The following is a 16240-nucleotide window of genomic DNA, read 5'->3' on the forward strand; positions in this document are numbered from 1 at the left end:
GCCCGAGGCGACGGGAAACGGAATAAGAGAAGGGCGCCGCGCGAGAGGGCAGGGATGTAATAACCAAGCAAAATATAAAAAAAGGATCGTGGTCGGACAGCAAAGGTACCTGAAGGTCAGCGTTAATGTCACACAGCTCCGTTATCCTCTTCTGAAGCTCGTCCGTCTCCATGGTGACCTTGAAGTTCTGGGAAGCCGTCAGAGAGGCAGAGTCAGAGCGGCTGGTCACATCCTCTCACCGGCAAAGTTGCAGAAATAAACTCTCTTAACAAATCTACAAATGTATCGGCGAGGTCGACTGACGCCTGTGAAGTCACAGATTTTTACTGTTCTGCTGCCAAAGGTCGGGTTCAGTACCTCTTCCTGAAGAGCAGCGATCTTGGCAATGAGACTCTGGTTTTCTCTCTCCTGAAAAGAAGGAAATCAATCAATATAATGCACATAGCTCATCCTGATCTTCTGCTCTATTACACTCTGAGTGTTGGTGCATTAAAATCTTGTGTGGAACAGTTTGAACATGTCCAGATTTGGGATCTGGACTTGTAGACAGCTTGCACATTTGAGGTGCACATTTGAGGTGCACAACAATTTTATGAACTAAATAGTATGTTAGATATACTGTATAACCATTTGTCTCCATAAAGCCTGCATTAGAGCTCTGCACATCAACTCTCTGAAACTCTAAGTCTCCAAAAAAACACCATTTATCATAGCCAGAAACTGTAAAACCAACCTTTTGATGGCAGTATTCAACAGACTGTAACTTTGACTCTCTCATCTCTGATTTAATTAGACAGATATTTCTCCTTTTACTCTCCATATAAACCTTTTTTAAATTCTAAAGATCCTTGATTATTCCACTATTATCCTCAAAACAAAAAAAATCTGCAGAATGAAAACATCTATCAGAGCCAGAAACTGTAAAAACAGTTGTGACGATTCTTGAATGAATCGTGTGTGACGTGCCGTTCCCGCTTTAACCGGCGAGAATGAAGCAGGTGTCGCCTCAACCCAGAGGTACCTGCTCTATATCAACACTCTGCTCATTTGGCTTGTGTTGTCGTTGTATCGCAAAAACCTGCTTTAATCGTCTTTTCAACCTTGTTGACTCCAACCTTGTGTTTAATGCAAAATCCAGAGACTTGCAGTTTAGTTTTTAAAAGTTTAAAAGTTAAAACTGCCAACTTCTGAAAGATTTGTGCTTGATCTCACCAATCTTAATCCCAAATCCAGTCCTGCACTCAACTACAAACCTTACAGTTGTCAACAGAAGTTTATATACACCATGCATATCATGGCAGTCTTGAGTTTTCAATGACACCTATGACTCTTACATTTCCATCAAGACATCACTAAAACTCATGCGTCTTTGTCACACACAAACAAAAACAATCACTTTTGGTTCCTTCATAAATCTACGACAAGTCTTCCAGAAATGGAAAGAAATGAATAAATCAGACTAGAATTAAGATTTTCGACTGCTCCCCCCCAAAGCCCTGACTTAAACCCCATCGAGAACCTGTTAACTTGAATGAAAAAACAAATCTGTGCCAACAAATTTAGCTTAACTGCACCGATTCTGTCAGGAGGAAAGTCAAAGATTCAACCAGAAGCTTGTGGACGGAAACCAAAAGCACCAAGTTGAAAGTGGACATTCAACCAAATCTTAGCATTGCTGCATGCATATTTTTGACCCGTCAGATTTGATCATATTTCCAGAAGACCTTTAATTAAAGGTCCTAGATTCCAGCACAGAAAATCAAGAGTTATGGGAGTCATTGGGAGTGTAAGACTGCAATGATATACGTGAACATAAAGCAACTTTCGGGACAGCAGCTATTCACAGAAGAGCTAAACCTACTTAAGATTTAGAGCAAGTAAGAAGAAATATGGTGATGTGCAAAATATACAGTACAGAAAATATGCAGTGGGTCTGAATGTAGAAGATGTATGATGTGGAAAATATGGTGTGCAGAAGATAACTTGCATATCTAAAATAAATAGCCTTTATAAGAAAATGTCAACTTTCTGCAACCCATCTAAACTACAAATCAAAGCAGTGGGCTTCATGTAAACTGTTTCACAAAGGATGCACACTTGCATATAAATCTGTGGCAATGCAACACGACAGAGAAAAACAGTACATGGTTGTATTTTACAGGACTCTGGACTGACCACGTGTTTGCTGTGCGCGGAGGCTCGAGCTCTGCCTTCCTCTGTGCAGCTCAGAGTGGCTTTCATCTCTTCCACCTCCTCCTTCAGCATCTTCTCCTTCTGTGCCAGCTGCTGGTTGCTGTGAGAGGACAAACGCAGGTGAAAATGCGTACAGAAAACACAGCACTCGGCGTGTTTGCGCGTCAGCTGTGAGCGTCGTACACTCTGGCCTGAACGCGTAGGTCCTCGTTCTCCTCGGCGAGCTTCTGGTTGCTCTCCTCCATCCCCTCCACCGCCTGCTTCAGCTTCCTCACCTCCTCCTGGAGCTTCTGGTTGCTCATCTGGAGGTCAGCGACACAGTACACCAGCTCTGATGTTTCGCTGAGGGGAAAACGTAAACAGAGAGAGACGGGAGCTCATTTAAAGCTGCAATCATACAGTCAAGAAGCCACACCTGACCCAACAATTATTCACAGAAGACTTAAAGGAAGGCAATAAAAACATTTGTAATATGAAAAATATACAGTATAGGACACAAAAATGCAAAAATGTAGATTTATAATGTAATAAAATATATACAGTGTGCAAAAAATGACTTGCACATCTAAAATCTCACACAACATAAAGTAGAAAATGTACATATATAAACATAAATAAACATATGGGCATAATGCAACTTAGCTTCAAAGGCGTGTGTGGGCGGTCACAGACACAAACTGTGCTGCAGGTTTACACAAATGCAAACAAAAATCAGACTATTTCATGCATCACTTACAATTCTGCTCTGGACGCTTCCCCTCCGAAGGCCTCCAAGCTTCCTGAGGTCATATTGAGCAGCATGGACCTCTTGGCTGGAAAAAAAAAAAAGATTCAAGTTTTAATTGGATGCAATCGGATGCATGTACAACACCAGGAAATGAAAAGCAAACATATGAGCCATTATATTATATATTCACCAGACAGGCTGTCTCTGAGCTTCACCGAGTCCTGCGTGAGGTCGTCGACAGACTCATCTCTGAAGCAAAACAGAGAAATTTTAAAATGCAGAAAGTAAGAGATCTGTCCCACAAATCTGGCAGTTGTTCCACTGCACCAGTCCGGCTGGACTCTTGAAAACATGTTGGAACTTTTTGATAACTGGCAGCTCTCAGCTCAGTCTGACACTCTATGGATGAACACATATGCTCTGGCAGCACAGGACAGACAGATTTACACTCATTTAAAAGTTGTTTTATTCGATAATAAATATTCATAAACGTTAGCATGTGAGCACATTTTGCCTACATTTGATGGAGAGACCCTTTGGCGTGTTCGTAACGGGAAGCATGATTACAAAATACAGTCATAGCTCTGAAAATTATGAACTGAAGTCGCATCGTCCCTCACAGGTTTGTCAAAATGTCATCAATTGCAGAATACATACATACAATTTATTAATAACTCTCTGAACTCCAGGCAGTTTCTGAGCATTGTTTGATTCCGTCACATTTTTACTCATTGTTCTCTTTCTCTGTTCTCGTGGATTAATCGTAGCAACTGGACTTGCTTGAGTTCCTTGAAGACGTTCCACCTCTCATCCAACAGGCTTCATCAGTTCTGACTGACTAGTTGGGAGTTCCACATACTTATATCCTAAAGGAGCCATAAACTGGGGGTTTGTTGCTCCTCATCCTCGTCATGTGAGTCGTTAATGCTCCCCCTGCCACAAAGGGGTTCGTTAGGGTCTTTTGTGGCTCAGTGTGAATGTGGTTTCATCTTCCTGGGGAGAGACATTAGGACTGGATTGTAAACAGGTGAGAGATGATGCCTCAGACCTCCACCTCTGTTAAGGGATGGTCTTTCCAGTTTGACATTAGATGGCTTCTTTCACCCCTCTCTCAAACCATCTGTCCTCCCTGCAGGCCAAAATCTGTACGTTGTTGTCCTCCAATGAGTGTCCTTGGTCCTTGAGATGTAGGTGGACTGATGAGTCCTGTCCTGAGGAGGTGGCTCTTCTGTGCTGAACCATGTTTAGTCTCCCCGATGTACAGGTCTGGGCATTCCTCACTGCACTGGACTGCGTCCACCACGTTGCTTTGATTGTGTCTTGGTGTCTCGTCCAGTTTCTGTCTGAGGGTGTTGATGGGCTTGAAGTGCACTGGAATGTGTTTGTTAAAAATCCTCCCGAGCTTTTCAGAAACTCCTGCAACATAAGGGGACGACTATGTTGTTTAGCTTCTTGGTCTTTTCTTCTGCCAGTCGGTCAGAACTGATGGAGCCTCTTGGATGAGAGGTGAAACGTCTTCAAGGAACTCGAGCAAGATTAATCCACGAGAATAGAGAATAATGAGTGTAGATCTCATTCGGATCCCGAGGTCGATGGCTAGACTCTTCTCTGTGGTTCCACGCTGGTGGAACGAGTCACTAAACTCTGTTCAATCTGCTGACTCCCTCTCAGCCTATAAGAAAAGACTAAAGACCAGCTCTTCACTTTGCATTTGACAGCCCGAAAACAGACAAACAACAAACAAAAAACAAAACAAAAAAAATCCTATTACCTCCCACACAGCCTGCTGTTGGCATCAACGCCCTATCACACTTGAACTTTTTCTATGGCACTTATCTAGATTGTTTTCTCCTGACTAGATCCTTGCTTGTGTTGTATCTGCTCTCAGACGTGCATCGCTTTGGATGAAAGCGTCTGCCGGCAAAAGAAATAGTAGAATTGTAGAAATTGTAGAGAATAACCATGACCTGGATGACTGAGAATCTTCACAGACCTGTTCTCTTTCTTCACTGCAATATAAAATCCTGCACTTCTATGGAAACAGCACAAACTATTTTTTTAAAAATCCATCCATTATCTATACACCGCTTAATCCTCATTAGGGTCGCGGGGGGGCTGGAGTCTATCCCAGCCGACTTAGGGTGAAGGCAGGAGACACCCTGGACAGGTCACCAGTCTATCACAGGGCCACATTTAGAGNTTATGAACTGAAGTCGCATCGTCCCTCACAGGTTTGTCAAAATGTCATCAATTGCAGAATACATACATGCAATTTATTAATAACTCTCTGAACTCTAGGCAGTTTTTTTTGATTCCATCACATTTTTACTCGCTATTCTCTTTCTTTATTCTCGTGGATTAATCGTAGCAACTGGACCTGCTTGAGTTCCTTGAAGACGTTTCACCTCTCATCCAAGAGGCTTCATCAGTTCTGACTGACTAGTTGGGAGTTCCAGATGCTTACATCCTAAAGGATCCATTAACACCTGAGTTTTGGTTTCAACTGGGGGTTTGTTGCTCCTCCCCCTTGTTATGTGGGTTGTCAGTGCTCCTCCTGCCACAAAGGGGTTTGTTATGGTCTTTTGTAGCGAGGTGTGAATGTGGTTTCATCTTCCTGGGGAGAGATCTTAGGACTGGATTGTAAACAGGTGAGAGGTGATGCCTCAGATCTCCACCTCTGTTGAGGGATGGTCTTTCCAGTTTGACATGGATCTCTCAAAGCATCCGTCCTCCCTCACCAAAATCTGTACGTTGTTGTCCTCCAATGAGTGTCCTTTGTCCTTGAGATGTAGGTGGACTGCTGAGTCCTGTCCTGAGGAGGTGGCTCTTCTGTGCTGAACCATGTTTAGTCTCCCCGATGTCCAGGTCTGGGCATTCCTCGCTGCACTGGACTGCGTACACCACGTTGCTTTGCTTATGTCTTGGTGTCGTGTCCAGTTTCTGTCTCAGGGTGTGCTTGAATTGTACTGGAATGTGTTTGTTAAAAATCCTCCTGAGCTTTTCAGAAACTCCTGCAACATAAGGGGACGACCATGTTGTTTAGCTTCTTGGTCTTTTCTTCTGCCAGTCGGTCAGAACTGATGAAGCCTCTTGGATGAGAGGTGAAACGTCTTCAAGGAACTCAAGCAAGATTAATCTACGAGAATAGAGAATAGTGGGTGTAGATCTCATTCAGATCCCGAGGTCGATGGCTAGACTCTTCTGCTCTGTGGTTCTGCGCTGGTGGAAGGAGCCACCAAACTCTGTTCAATCTGCTGGCTCCCTCTCAGTCTATAAGAAAAGACTAAAGACCCAGCTCTTCACTTTGCATTTGACAGGCCGAAAACAGACAAACAAGAAACAAAAAACAAAAAATAAAAAATCCTATTACCTCCCACACAGCCTGCTGTTGGCATCACCGCCCTATCACACTTGAACTTGCTCTATGGCACTTATCTAGATTGTTTTTCTCCTGACTAGATCCTTGCTTGTGTTGCATCTGCTCTCAGACGTGCATCGCTTTGGATAAAAGCGTCTGCCGGCAAATGAAATAGTAGAATTGTAGAAATTGTAGAGAATAACCATGACCTGGATGACTGAGAATCTTCACAGATTTATTCTCTTTCTTTACTGCAATATAAAATCCTGCACCTCTATGGAAACAGCAAAAACTATTTTATAAAAAATGTAATTATTTTTTCAGAATGACACCTAATAATACCATAAATCACGGGTGTCGAATCCTGGTCCTCGAGGGCTGCAGTCCTACATGTTTTAGATGTTTCCCTCTTCCAACACACCTGATTCAAACGATCAGGATCGTTATCAGGCTTCTGCAGAGCTTGATGATGAGCTGATCGTTTGAATCAGGATTGTGGCCCTCGAGGACCAGGATTCGACACCCCTGCCATAAATCCTAAGAAAGAAAAGTTGAATTTTTCAGATTTTTTAAAAAAGAAACCTGGAATCAACATGTACAACATTTTGGAAGTGTCTCCAGGTGTTACTAATTCTTGTTTAAAAAAAAAAAAAACGATTCTACATATAGATATTTTACTACTTGCATTTTTATTTGTTTCTCTGCTATCCGCTCCACGTTCAGCCGTAAAGTCCCTGAGTTTTTTGTTTGTAGCAGCTAACAGCTTCACAGTTGTGCAGAATTTTTAGCTTTTTACTCGATCTGTTTACTGCAAACTGTTTATTTCTTTTGGCATTTTAAAAAAAATGAGACATGAAGAATTATGTGATTTCAATAAAATATAAAAATGTAAAGTTCAGATTTAGTTGTTTCCCCTGATTGAACTGTCACTCATGATTTGTTCAAGAGTCCTCTGAAACTTGGAAATCCCACAATTCTTTCCGTTTTGACAGTTTCCGCCTGCGGTAAATGGCGATTTCCTAAAGACAACACCTTGGTTTAAGATTTAACTAAACTACTGGGATCTGCGTATTTTCCTAATGGCTGTGCTGAGAGTTAAAGAATAATCAAAGCAGAGGTGAGGGACACAAAGTGACGTTGTTAAATTCTGCTAAAACTTCTCAAAAAAAAAAAAAATTCTCACCACTAACGTCTCGTCTGATTCACAACCCGCCCACGCAACGTCAACTTGCATAACAGAAAGTATGAGTGGCTGCTCTCCTCTGAAAGGCTACAAAGAGACACGACACGCTCGACTTCTTGGGCCACGAGGCTGAAAATAGCGCAAACGAATGGAGGCCAATTTAACAAAACGTTTACTCGCAATGCAGATCAGAACGTTAGCCCACGTAGAAAGGAAGAAAGTTTGTCAAAAAGATATCAAAGTGGAATCCTGTCATGAGTCACTTTGGCAAAAAAAAACTGCAGGAAACTGTGCATTTTTCATAACTCTACCTAAAAACATTGCACCTCTGAAACTGCACCAGTTTCACTACGAAAGCTCAAAACCTCCAACTGAAATTAGATGCAAAATATGACTCCTAAAATGAAGCTTGTATCTTATTAAACAACCAATTAATCCAAGAGTTTATACCTCAAACTATGTGTGTACAAAATTGGATTTCCCCACCTAAACCCTCAGTATTCTCATTTGTAAATATGACAGAGTACCCGTTGTTGCGGCAGTCTTCGATCCACTCCCTCATGACGGCGTGATACGTGTCCAGATCAATGGAGACATCTTTGTGCTCCGGGTCCAGCATGTTGCAGAGCTCCTCCAGCCCGCTGTCCTCCGAGCTGCGACTGGTCGTGTGTCGCAGGTAGTCGACGATGTGAGAAACGTACACTTTACCTGGAAAGATTGTGGGACGGTTTAGTCTTGTTAGAACACATGTGTGTGATTTTGTTTACTTTGTGTGCGATCATTACTTTGCAGGCTCGTTCATTTCCTCACAACATTCTTGTCCATTTCAACTACAGTGGGTTTTTTTTTCTCTCTTCCTTCATTTGAACACCCCCAGATAGGCTGTGACAAATCGCGGTTATAGGTGTAGGCAGCAGAAGCAGTAGCCATGGCGACAGAGTTAACTTTTTCTTTTTTTTTTTTGGTACAGTTGGTTTCACACATTCATGTGAAGTGCTTCAGAACAGCAGCTGAAAAACAATTTTTCTGCTCTGACACACAATGCATTCAATCAGAATATGACAAAATAACAAATACAGTCCATCGCAGGCTCCGAGTTACGCACATTTTGCAGTATTTTACTTCTTTATTTGCACATTTCTGGTTGCATTCTGGGCTCTCTTTGCACACAAAATCAGTATTCGTGTATATTTTATGTTAATGTTATCTTTCTCCTGATGTTCCTGACATCTTTGCACTGTTCCCTTTGCAGGATTACTAAAGGTTTACCTACTATCCTGTTTGCATATTTACGTTTGCACATTTCTTTTTGCATTTTTTCAAGCACAAGCGAAAAATTTTAAATACACAACGCCTGAGGGGGCTTTTACAAAACAAGATTAATGGGTTAGCGAGGTATGTTGAGCCTAAAGCCACAGTTATCAGAATTTCTTTTAACCTGCAAGATGCTAAAGAGGAGGTTCTAGTCAAAGTTTTGGAGCCGAACTAGTTATAAGAAGCACCAGTTCTTTTCGTGATCACACTCTGAGCGGTGCAGATTCTCAATTGAGGAAATATCTGCAAACCTGTTGAGCTCTACGTCAGTAATGCCACCGAACAAAGCTGTGAAGTTACTTTAGCACAAATGGTACGAGAACCTACGTGCATTCAGTTGTTGATGCAGAAAATGCATAAATATGCTTTTAAGCTTGGTCCAGTTTTACACTGCAGGTGCCGCAGCTATTAAAACACAAACAAGGAAACTGATTTGTCTGACCATATTTATCAATCAATAACATTAATTTCACTTTGATTTGGGTACAAACTAAAGTGACGTCTACATCTTCTTCATTATGTGATAGCATCAGGCCTAAATGCACTTATTTAGGATCATGATTAAATGTACAAACTTTGAAATTTCACAGCTTTAATGTTCAGCTTTCACATTAGAAATAAGCAGCAGTATCGAGAGTGTACCAAATGTTAAAATAAATACAACAGTTTTCTACCAGCATTCTTGTCTTGCGTCACTTGCAGTGTATATTTCCATTATAAGAGCCTCTAGACTGAAGTAGGTGACACCAGATTGGTTCATTTATGCAGAAGAAGAGTCAAATGGCGCCATAAACGTCCCTTTTATGGGATGCACACGGAAACAGACGAAGACAACAATAAAAACTGAGAACTACTGTCATGCTTTCCATTATTGCTGCTTCAGGTTTTAGGTTTTGTAATCCAGCTGATGCAAAGCCAGCCTGGCTACCTGCTCCGTCGTGCACCCCTTCGCCCTACGTTGCACAACGCATGTTACAGAAGTCTTGACCACAGCTTTCACAACCCAAGAGCACGTTTCTCACTCAAGGACAACAACCTGCAAGGCTCCAAGACTATTTTTATATGTTTAAAAACAGTAATATTCTCCAAAACTGTTCAGTTTGATGAACAATAAAACACAATGCTGAAATAGGAATCCGCTAAATTTCCACAGCAATACTTTGATTAAAAAAAAAGGTTAAATCAGAAACCAAAAGCTGAATCCTAGTTTAGCTTTTCATAAGATCTATGCAATAATTTGTATTTTAACTTAAATACAATCTCTGAATCTGTTTTGCGTAAACATAGACCGACGAATAGCACAAACGTAAGAACACACTGCAACCTTGCTTATGATGAGATTCAGAGGTAAAGTCGAAGAAAGAAAGAAAAAGAACTCAATAGTTAAGAAACTTTTGGAATAATAATCAAAAACATTAAAAAAAAAAAACACCTTCAAAAATCAATAATCACCACCTTTCCCTACTGCTTTAAAGATTTAATACTCTATAAGTCTGCAGCACAACATGATTCCTCCCAGAAAAGGCTTAAAAATGTTGAGAAAACAAAGAACTGGAGTTAAATTAAATTAAAAAATATCTGCGTTGCCACTGACAGGAAGCACAAGAGGCAGACAGAAGAGATCCTGTATGACTCTGAGAGGGAATCACTTCAGCCTTCTACAGTAACAACACACGGCGTCACACTCAAGGACGAGTTATAATTCGTCGTCGTTTGCGTATTCGGCCGGCTGGATGTCTAACGCGCGACCTCGTCGTTAGCTGACGTGTGGGCGTACCTCTGCGCTGAGTGTCACAGGCGTGGAAGATGGTATCGAGCAGATTCTCCTCGCAGATCAGACTGATTTCTGCCATCGTCTCCTTCCTGGTTTCTGAAGCGGCTGAAGGTCCTGAATTAGCATGAATGTGCAACACACACAGACAGGCAAACAGCAAACACAAGAGAGCATTGAGTTGGCAAGAAAAGCAAGCACATGATGTGTTTTCCTTCAGGGGCGGCAACAACGTTAACAGTACGACGGCCGGACGCGTTAAACCACAAATTTACATCAGACGGAGGCTTCAAGCTACAACTTTTTCTTTCTAAATTTATTACCCTGTTTGTTCTGTTTCATTATTTTATTATTCAAAGCATTTAATCTATGATCACAGGAAATACTGGAAAAATGTTTCGGAGCAAAAATCAACAAAATCTTGGTTAGTGTCACCTGATAAAATGACAAGAATGACTCACCTGTTGGAAGCGACTGTGTGAAAAATGAGCTGCTGGATCATCGTTTTACACTCATTTCTCACTTTTTTTTTTGTGGTAGTATCTATCGATTGATTTTCAGAGTTTCAGAGACGTACGAAACACGAGAGTCAAAACCTCAAATAGCCTCTTTAAGCCTTAAAAGAATGTGTACATTGAAAGAGCTCCCTATAATCTGCCCCTTCTGGCTGCGAAGCAATTTCAATTTCAGCGCTTTGCAAAGATGCATTGAAACATTCAGCAAAAGACAATGCGAGGACTCTATAGGAGCATCATTACATAAAGTATGCATCATGCATCTCTACCGTATGGGTGCGCACATGATATTTACTTGTCATGTAAACAACAACAAAAAAAAAACAAAACAAGATGGTTTTGCTGATGTGAAACCCCTTTTTTTTGCCCTTAAGTCAAACTTTCTTCGTGGAAAGGGAAGAAAAAAACTGCTCCAGGTCCTAAGTTGAAAGATCAGTTTAAACAACCTACAGTTTGGGCTTTTTAAATGTATTTTTGGGGCTTTTGCTGTTATTGTAGAGCAGTAGAGATAGACTGGAAAGGGGGGAAGAGACCTGCAGCAAAGGGTCATGAGCGCGAGTCGAACCCACGACCGCTACATCTGGGAACTCCTGTTTATAGGTCGATTCTGCATACGTCATACTACTTACATTTATTTACTTTTTCATACTTGTGTTGTCTCTGCTCGATACAACCTGCACTTAAGTGTTTTGAATTGTTGTCATGTGACTGTTGGTTGCAGCAGAGTCACAAACAGGTTCACAGCTGCACTAAAGAGTGCAGAGTTTTTAGTCAAATAGGTGAGCTACACGGGCGCCTAACAACCCACAGTTTTATAAAATCATTTTCCCTGCTCCCTACCTCCATCTCCCATGGACAACCTTTTCACGACCAGAGCCGGGTAGGGCAGCTCGCACTCGGTGGAGTTCATCATGTCCGAAGAGCAGAAGTTGAGGTTGTAGGACAGCGTGCCGTGGCTCGGGGTGAAGGTGCGAGACAAAGGAGGGCTCTCGCTCTGCCTCTCGGGCTGCACCGAGTGAGGTCCTTGCGTGAACGTAAAATAAGGGGAGTCCTTTGGCTGGCTCGTAGGGGTCGAACAGTACCTCTGCCATGTCTTGGCTTGTCTTAACTCGCTCCCGTCAGCGCCCCTCCTCTCCCCCAGGGTGCTGGTGATGGTGTAGGTGACGTTGGCCGGCGTGGAAGAAGCGTTGCACAAAGGGGTGGAAGGGCTGGATGAAGGGACACATGGACCCAGGCTGCTCCTCTGGGAAGCCGCGGAGCTCGGCATCCCGATCCCTCGGCCCTTCTCCCTCACCCTCTCCTTCCCCCTCTCCCCCTCGTCCCTGTGGAGAGCGCCCTTCTTCAGGATGGCCTCCAGGTTGTGCCTGAGGCCGCACTGGGGGCTGTCGTAGCTGCTGGACGAGAGCTTGGGGATCTGGAAAGGCGAGTTGGGTTCCCGGTCACCGCGCCACTGGATGGTCTGCAGCTTGCGGCAGATGCTGTCCACGGGGTTGTGACGGCGAGACGGCTGTGGCGTGCAGTAGTCCATGCTGCAGAGCTGGCGTCCTGGCGAGCGGAGAGGCTGAAGTCTGAGACAAGCGGAGAAGATCAGTGTCGCAAGTGAGGTTGGGTAAAAATGGAGACAAAAGAACATAACGAAACAGAAACAATGAGGAAGTCATGGTAGGTACGACCAACAACATGGGCTAAAGGCAGAAAATTAGCAAGAACAGGGTTTCAAATCATCAGTTTTTTTGGGACAATTTGAGCTCAGGCATCTCTGATATGCTTGAAACTGCGTGAAGAAAAATTGCACTTATCTAAAGCAGCATCTGTGAAGTTTTAGATTGAGAAATCAAGAGCTTCCTGACATCCAATTTCAGCACATTTCTATTTTTACACATTGACATTTGAGGCTACATTCGAATGACAGTGTGTCAGGAAAGAGTAAAAATAAAAGCCTGACATTTTTACAGTTATTTCTCATCATAACATCGATTCAAAATCTGCATTATTGGACAAGTGGATCAAATAATCTAATTACGGGTGAGCTGAAATATAAAAGAAAACTGAAGTCGTCGTGGAAAGTCCCGTCTTAAAATACACATTAACCAAAAAAAAAAAGAAAAAAGAAAAATGCAGTCCAGTGGGGATGTTTTCTGAACCATTTGTGGTTGTAGGTCACAATAATACCCAACAAAAACATATAATACTTTTTAATTATGACATAACTGGTCTCAAAAATGAACTTTCACAACTGATTGAGCAAATATGACAAAATGTACCACTGTGGGCCTAATCTGAATAGAAGAAAAGAGCTCTGGAGTTTCAAAAATAGTTCTCAAATATAATTAAGGAAGTAATTTTTGTTAATTTTTTCATTTTTGGAGCTCTTTAAAGACTTGATTTGAGATAAAATGACCCAACACAGTAAGATTGTGTCGACCAATTAGCATTTATTGAATCTAATCTTTCTATTAGTGCAATTTGTGACTCAAAAACGTATTGAAACCCATTTAAAATGAGCTTTATTGGCTCTCTCTATCTGTAGTAGGTGATCTGAGGTCTCAAGCAGCGTCCCACCCACAGCTGTCTGACTGATAACACGTCATGCAGTCTTACGTAACTAGATTCTGAAGCGTTGACACAAAAGTGTGTAGAATAGTCTGACTCCACCTCGCTATCAATCTGCTGTAAAAGGGGTAAAAAAAAAGCTCTATTTGTCCTTAAACCAGTCACACTTGTCTTCAAGAGGACTTTTGTTTGAACGTTTCCAAGCAGGGAGTCGAGCATTAATATGAATAATTCACTGAAAAAACACCCAGCAGGTTTATTTTACAATCCAAACCTTTGACTAAACTTGAAATTTTCACCTCGTCATTGTCGTTGCCCTTAACTAAGCAGGTTTTAAAAACTTTAACACATAAAAGCTGCACCTTATGCCTGCAATCTGCTGAGTCAGTCTTCACATCAAGCCATAATCGGCTTTCAACATTGAAGAAAAGATGTTGAAAAGCTCGTTTTTAATTAAACACTTGCAAGATAAAGGGCATTTTAATATGATTTTGGAGTCAGAGATGGAGTTATCCTGCATTTTGACACCCTTAGTTTCAATTTTACAGCAATTCACACAACATATTAGTCCCAAATATCAAATATCAGCTCCTCGATAACTAATAATCAGTATCGCAACTGGAAACAAAACCTAACATACACAGAATCTGGGATTTTTGGAGAGAAATATGGAGTAGCCAATCATTTAAAACAACATTTATGTGATAATTGAAGCCACCTAATGCCAAATAGACATAATTAGTTATGAGATTTAGAGGCAGGTTCAATGACAGGATGTAAAACAGGAGCAGAAGAAGGAAAGAAAGAAAAGCCAAATAGATGGAGTATGATATTATAATATCACCAAGAGCTTAATTAGTGACCATAAGAGTCCACAGAAGTATGCAAAGATAGTTTTCAAGGTTTTGTCAAGTCACCTGTCCAGGCTACAGGTGTGCTAACGAGCTAATTAATTCAAGGCTTTGCTGAACACTAAACGCATTTATTTCTAATATTTCTAATAAATATGTCGCTTTTCTCTAAAGCACCTCACTGTACTGAAAAAGAACGTCGCAATTATTTTAGAAGATATTAAAATATTTTTTTAGAGACACACATGCACACAAAAGCACATTTTTAAAAACGCATTTGAAGATGAAATTATCCGGCTGAGCTACAGGAGGCACTGAAATGTTTTTTCGTCACCGACTCGAGCACAAATGTGTGAAAACACAAACATGCACCTTAAGTTTAAAACAAACAAACAAACAAACAAATGCATCCTCTGTGCGTTTCTCGCTCTTCTTGTTGTTGTTTTTATCCAGAGGAATATGTAGATTTATTGTTACCTTGCCTGGTCTTCTGTGAGCAAATATCCACGACGAAATGTTTGTCCAAGTGTCCGCGAGCACACAGAGCACACACAGCACGCGCACAGGTAGCTCAGTGCTGCTGCTGAAGCGCTCGAGACGGCGAGTGCGAGAAGTGAGCCTGCACCCCCTCCGTGCGGCCGGAGGGGGGCACAGCACCCCCTCTGGAACAGCCCGAACCTCACACAGGAACAACGAACTGTGCAGTTTCTGCACTCTGATGCAATTTGGGGAGTTTTTAGCATCATTTTTTTTTGGTGTCTATGTCCTAATAAAAGCATAAAATTCAGGCGCTAAATACAGAAATCAAACTATAAGTCGAACTGACAATAAAGTAACTTTGACTTTGACTATAATGGAATATAAGGCAGTAAGGCATGCTGATATCCTCTGCTGTGTTGCATTCAATCAGCATAAACTAATTCCTAATACAGATAGAGGGTCTTTGCCATATAGAGAAAAATCTAAGAGTTTAAATAACATGTGTCCAAACTGGTGGCTAAATTCTGACAAAAAAAAGATTTCTTGTGCAGGAATAAATCACGTTTTCCATTGCATTGATTCATTTTTTTTATTTTCATTTGTTATTTTTACTGGATTACCGTGACATTTTATAGATCCATGCATCAGGTGTGACTCCTAAACTCTGTATTAAGACTTATCCCTGGTGATACTGGTGAGCTGAATGCTAAAAAATCATTTTATTTAATATATATATAATATTATATGCTATATTGACAAAAAAAAAAAAGCGAGTTTTTTACAATATTGAATTTCCCTTCTGGGATAAATAAAGTATTTTTCATTTTTCATTTCATTTCTTTTCATTTCATTTCATTTCATTATAAGGCCCTTACTGCCCTTTTTATTAAGTCACTGCTGTTTTAAAATGTAGTCTCTTATCAACATGTCACATTACTCTGTTGCATTGCAGGTTGTTCTTGCTGAGCTTTAAAAAAAAACTGTTTTATTAATTGTAAAACTCCTGTAACCTGGAATAACCTGCACAACAATCTAAAGCTGGACTCATTTTTATTCTTAGTGCAATTCAGGCCTTTAATTTAATCTTATTTTCCTTCTGGCTGCTCTTGTTTTAGTTCATTTACTTGTTTAGAAGTATTAAAAGTCCTTTTTTGTTATTGCTATTGCCATCCACTACGTGTTCACTTGCATGTTTTATTTTCCTACTTGCCTGCATTATACATGAAGTTCCCATATTTCAATATGCTGTAAATCCACTTTTCTCATTTGTGATTACCCACGATGAGTCAGCACAT

General features: G+C 41.2%; 1 protein-coding gene across 1 annotated transcript in view; it reads right to left on the reverse strand.

Moving 5' to 3' along the window:
• lrmp (lymphoid-restricted membrane protein) overlaps window positions 1–12606 on the reverse strand; it is a 47704-nt gene extending 35098 nt beyond the window's left edge. Inside the window, exons 1-10 of the mRNA XM_008284476.1 lie at window positions 11902–12606; window positions 11627–11635; window positions 10553–10663; window positions 7989–8169; window positions 3111–3169; window positions 2930–3005; window positions 2377–2535; window positions 2176–2293; window positions 358–408; window positions 110–187 (exon numbers count right to left, since the gene is read on the reverse strand). Coding sequence (XP_008282698.1) covers window positions 110–187; window positions 358–408; window positions 2176–2293; window positions 2377–2535; window positions 2930–3005; window positions 3111–3169; window positions 7989–8169; window positions 10553–10663; window positions 11627–11635; window positions 11902–12589 — 1530 coding nt within the window. The 5' untranslated portion in view covers window positions 12590–12606. The remainder of the gene's footprint in view (window positions 1–109; window positions 188–357; window positions 409–2175; window positions 2294–2376; window positions 2536–2929; window positions 3006–3110; window positions 3170–7988; window positions 8170–10552; window positions 10664–11626; window positions 11636–11901) is intronic.
• Window positions 12607–16240: the final 3634 nt, after the last annotated feature.

This window comes from Stegastes partitus, unplaced genomic scaffold (genome assembly GCF_000690725.1).
Source record: "Stegastes partitus isolate 25-593 unplaced genomic scaffold, Stegastes_partitus-1.0.2 Scaffold360, whole genome shotgun sequence".
Classification (NCBI taxonomy): Eukaryota; Metazoa; Chordata; class Actinopteri; family Pomacentridae; genus Stegastes; species Stegastes partitus.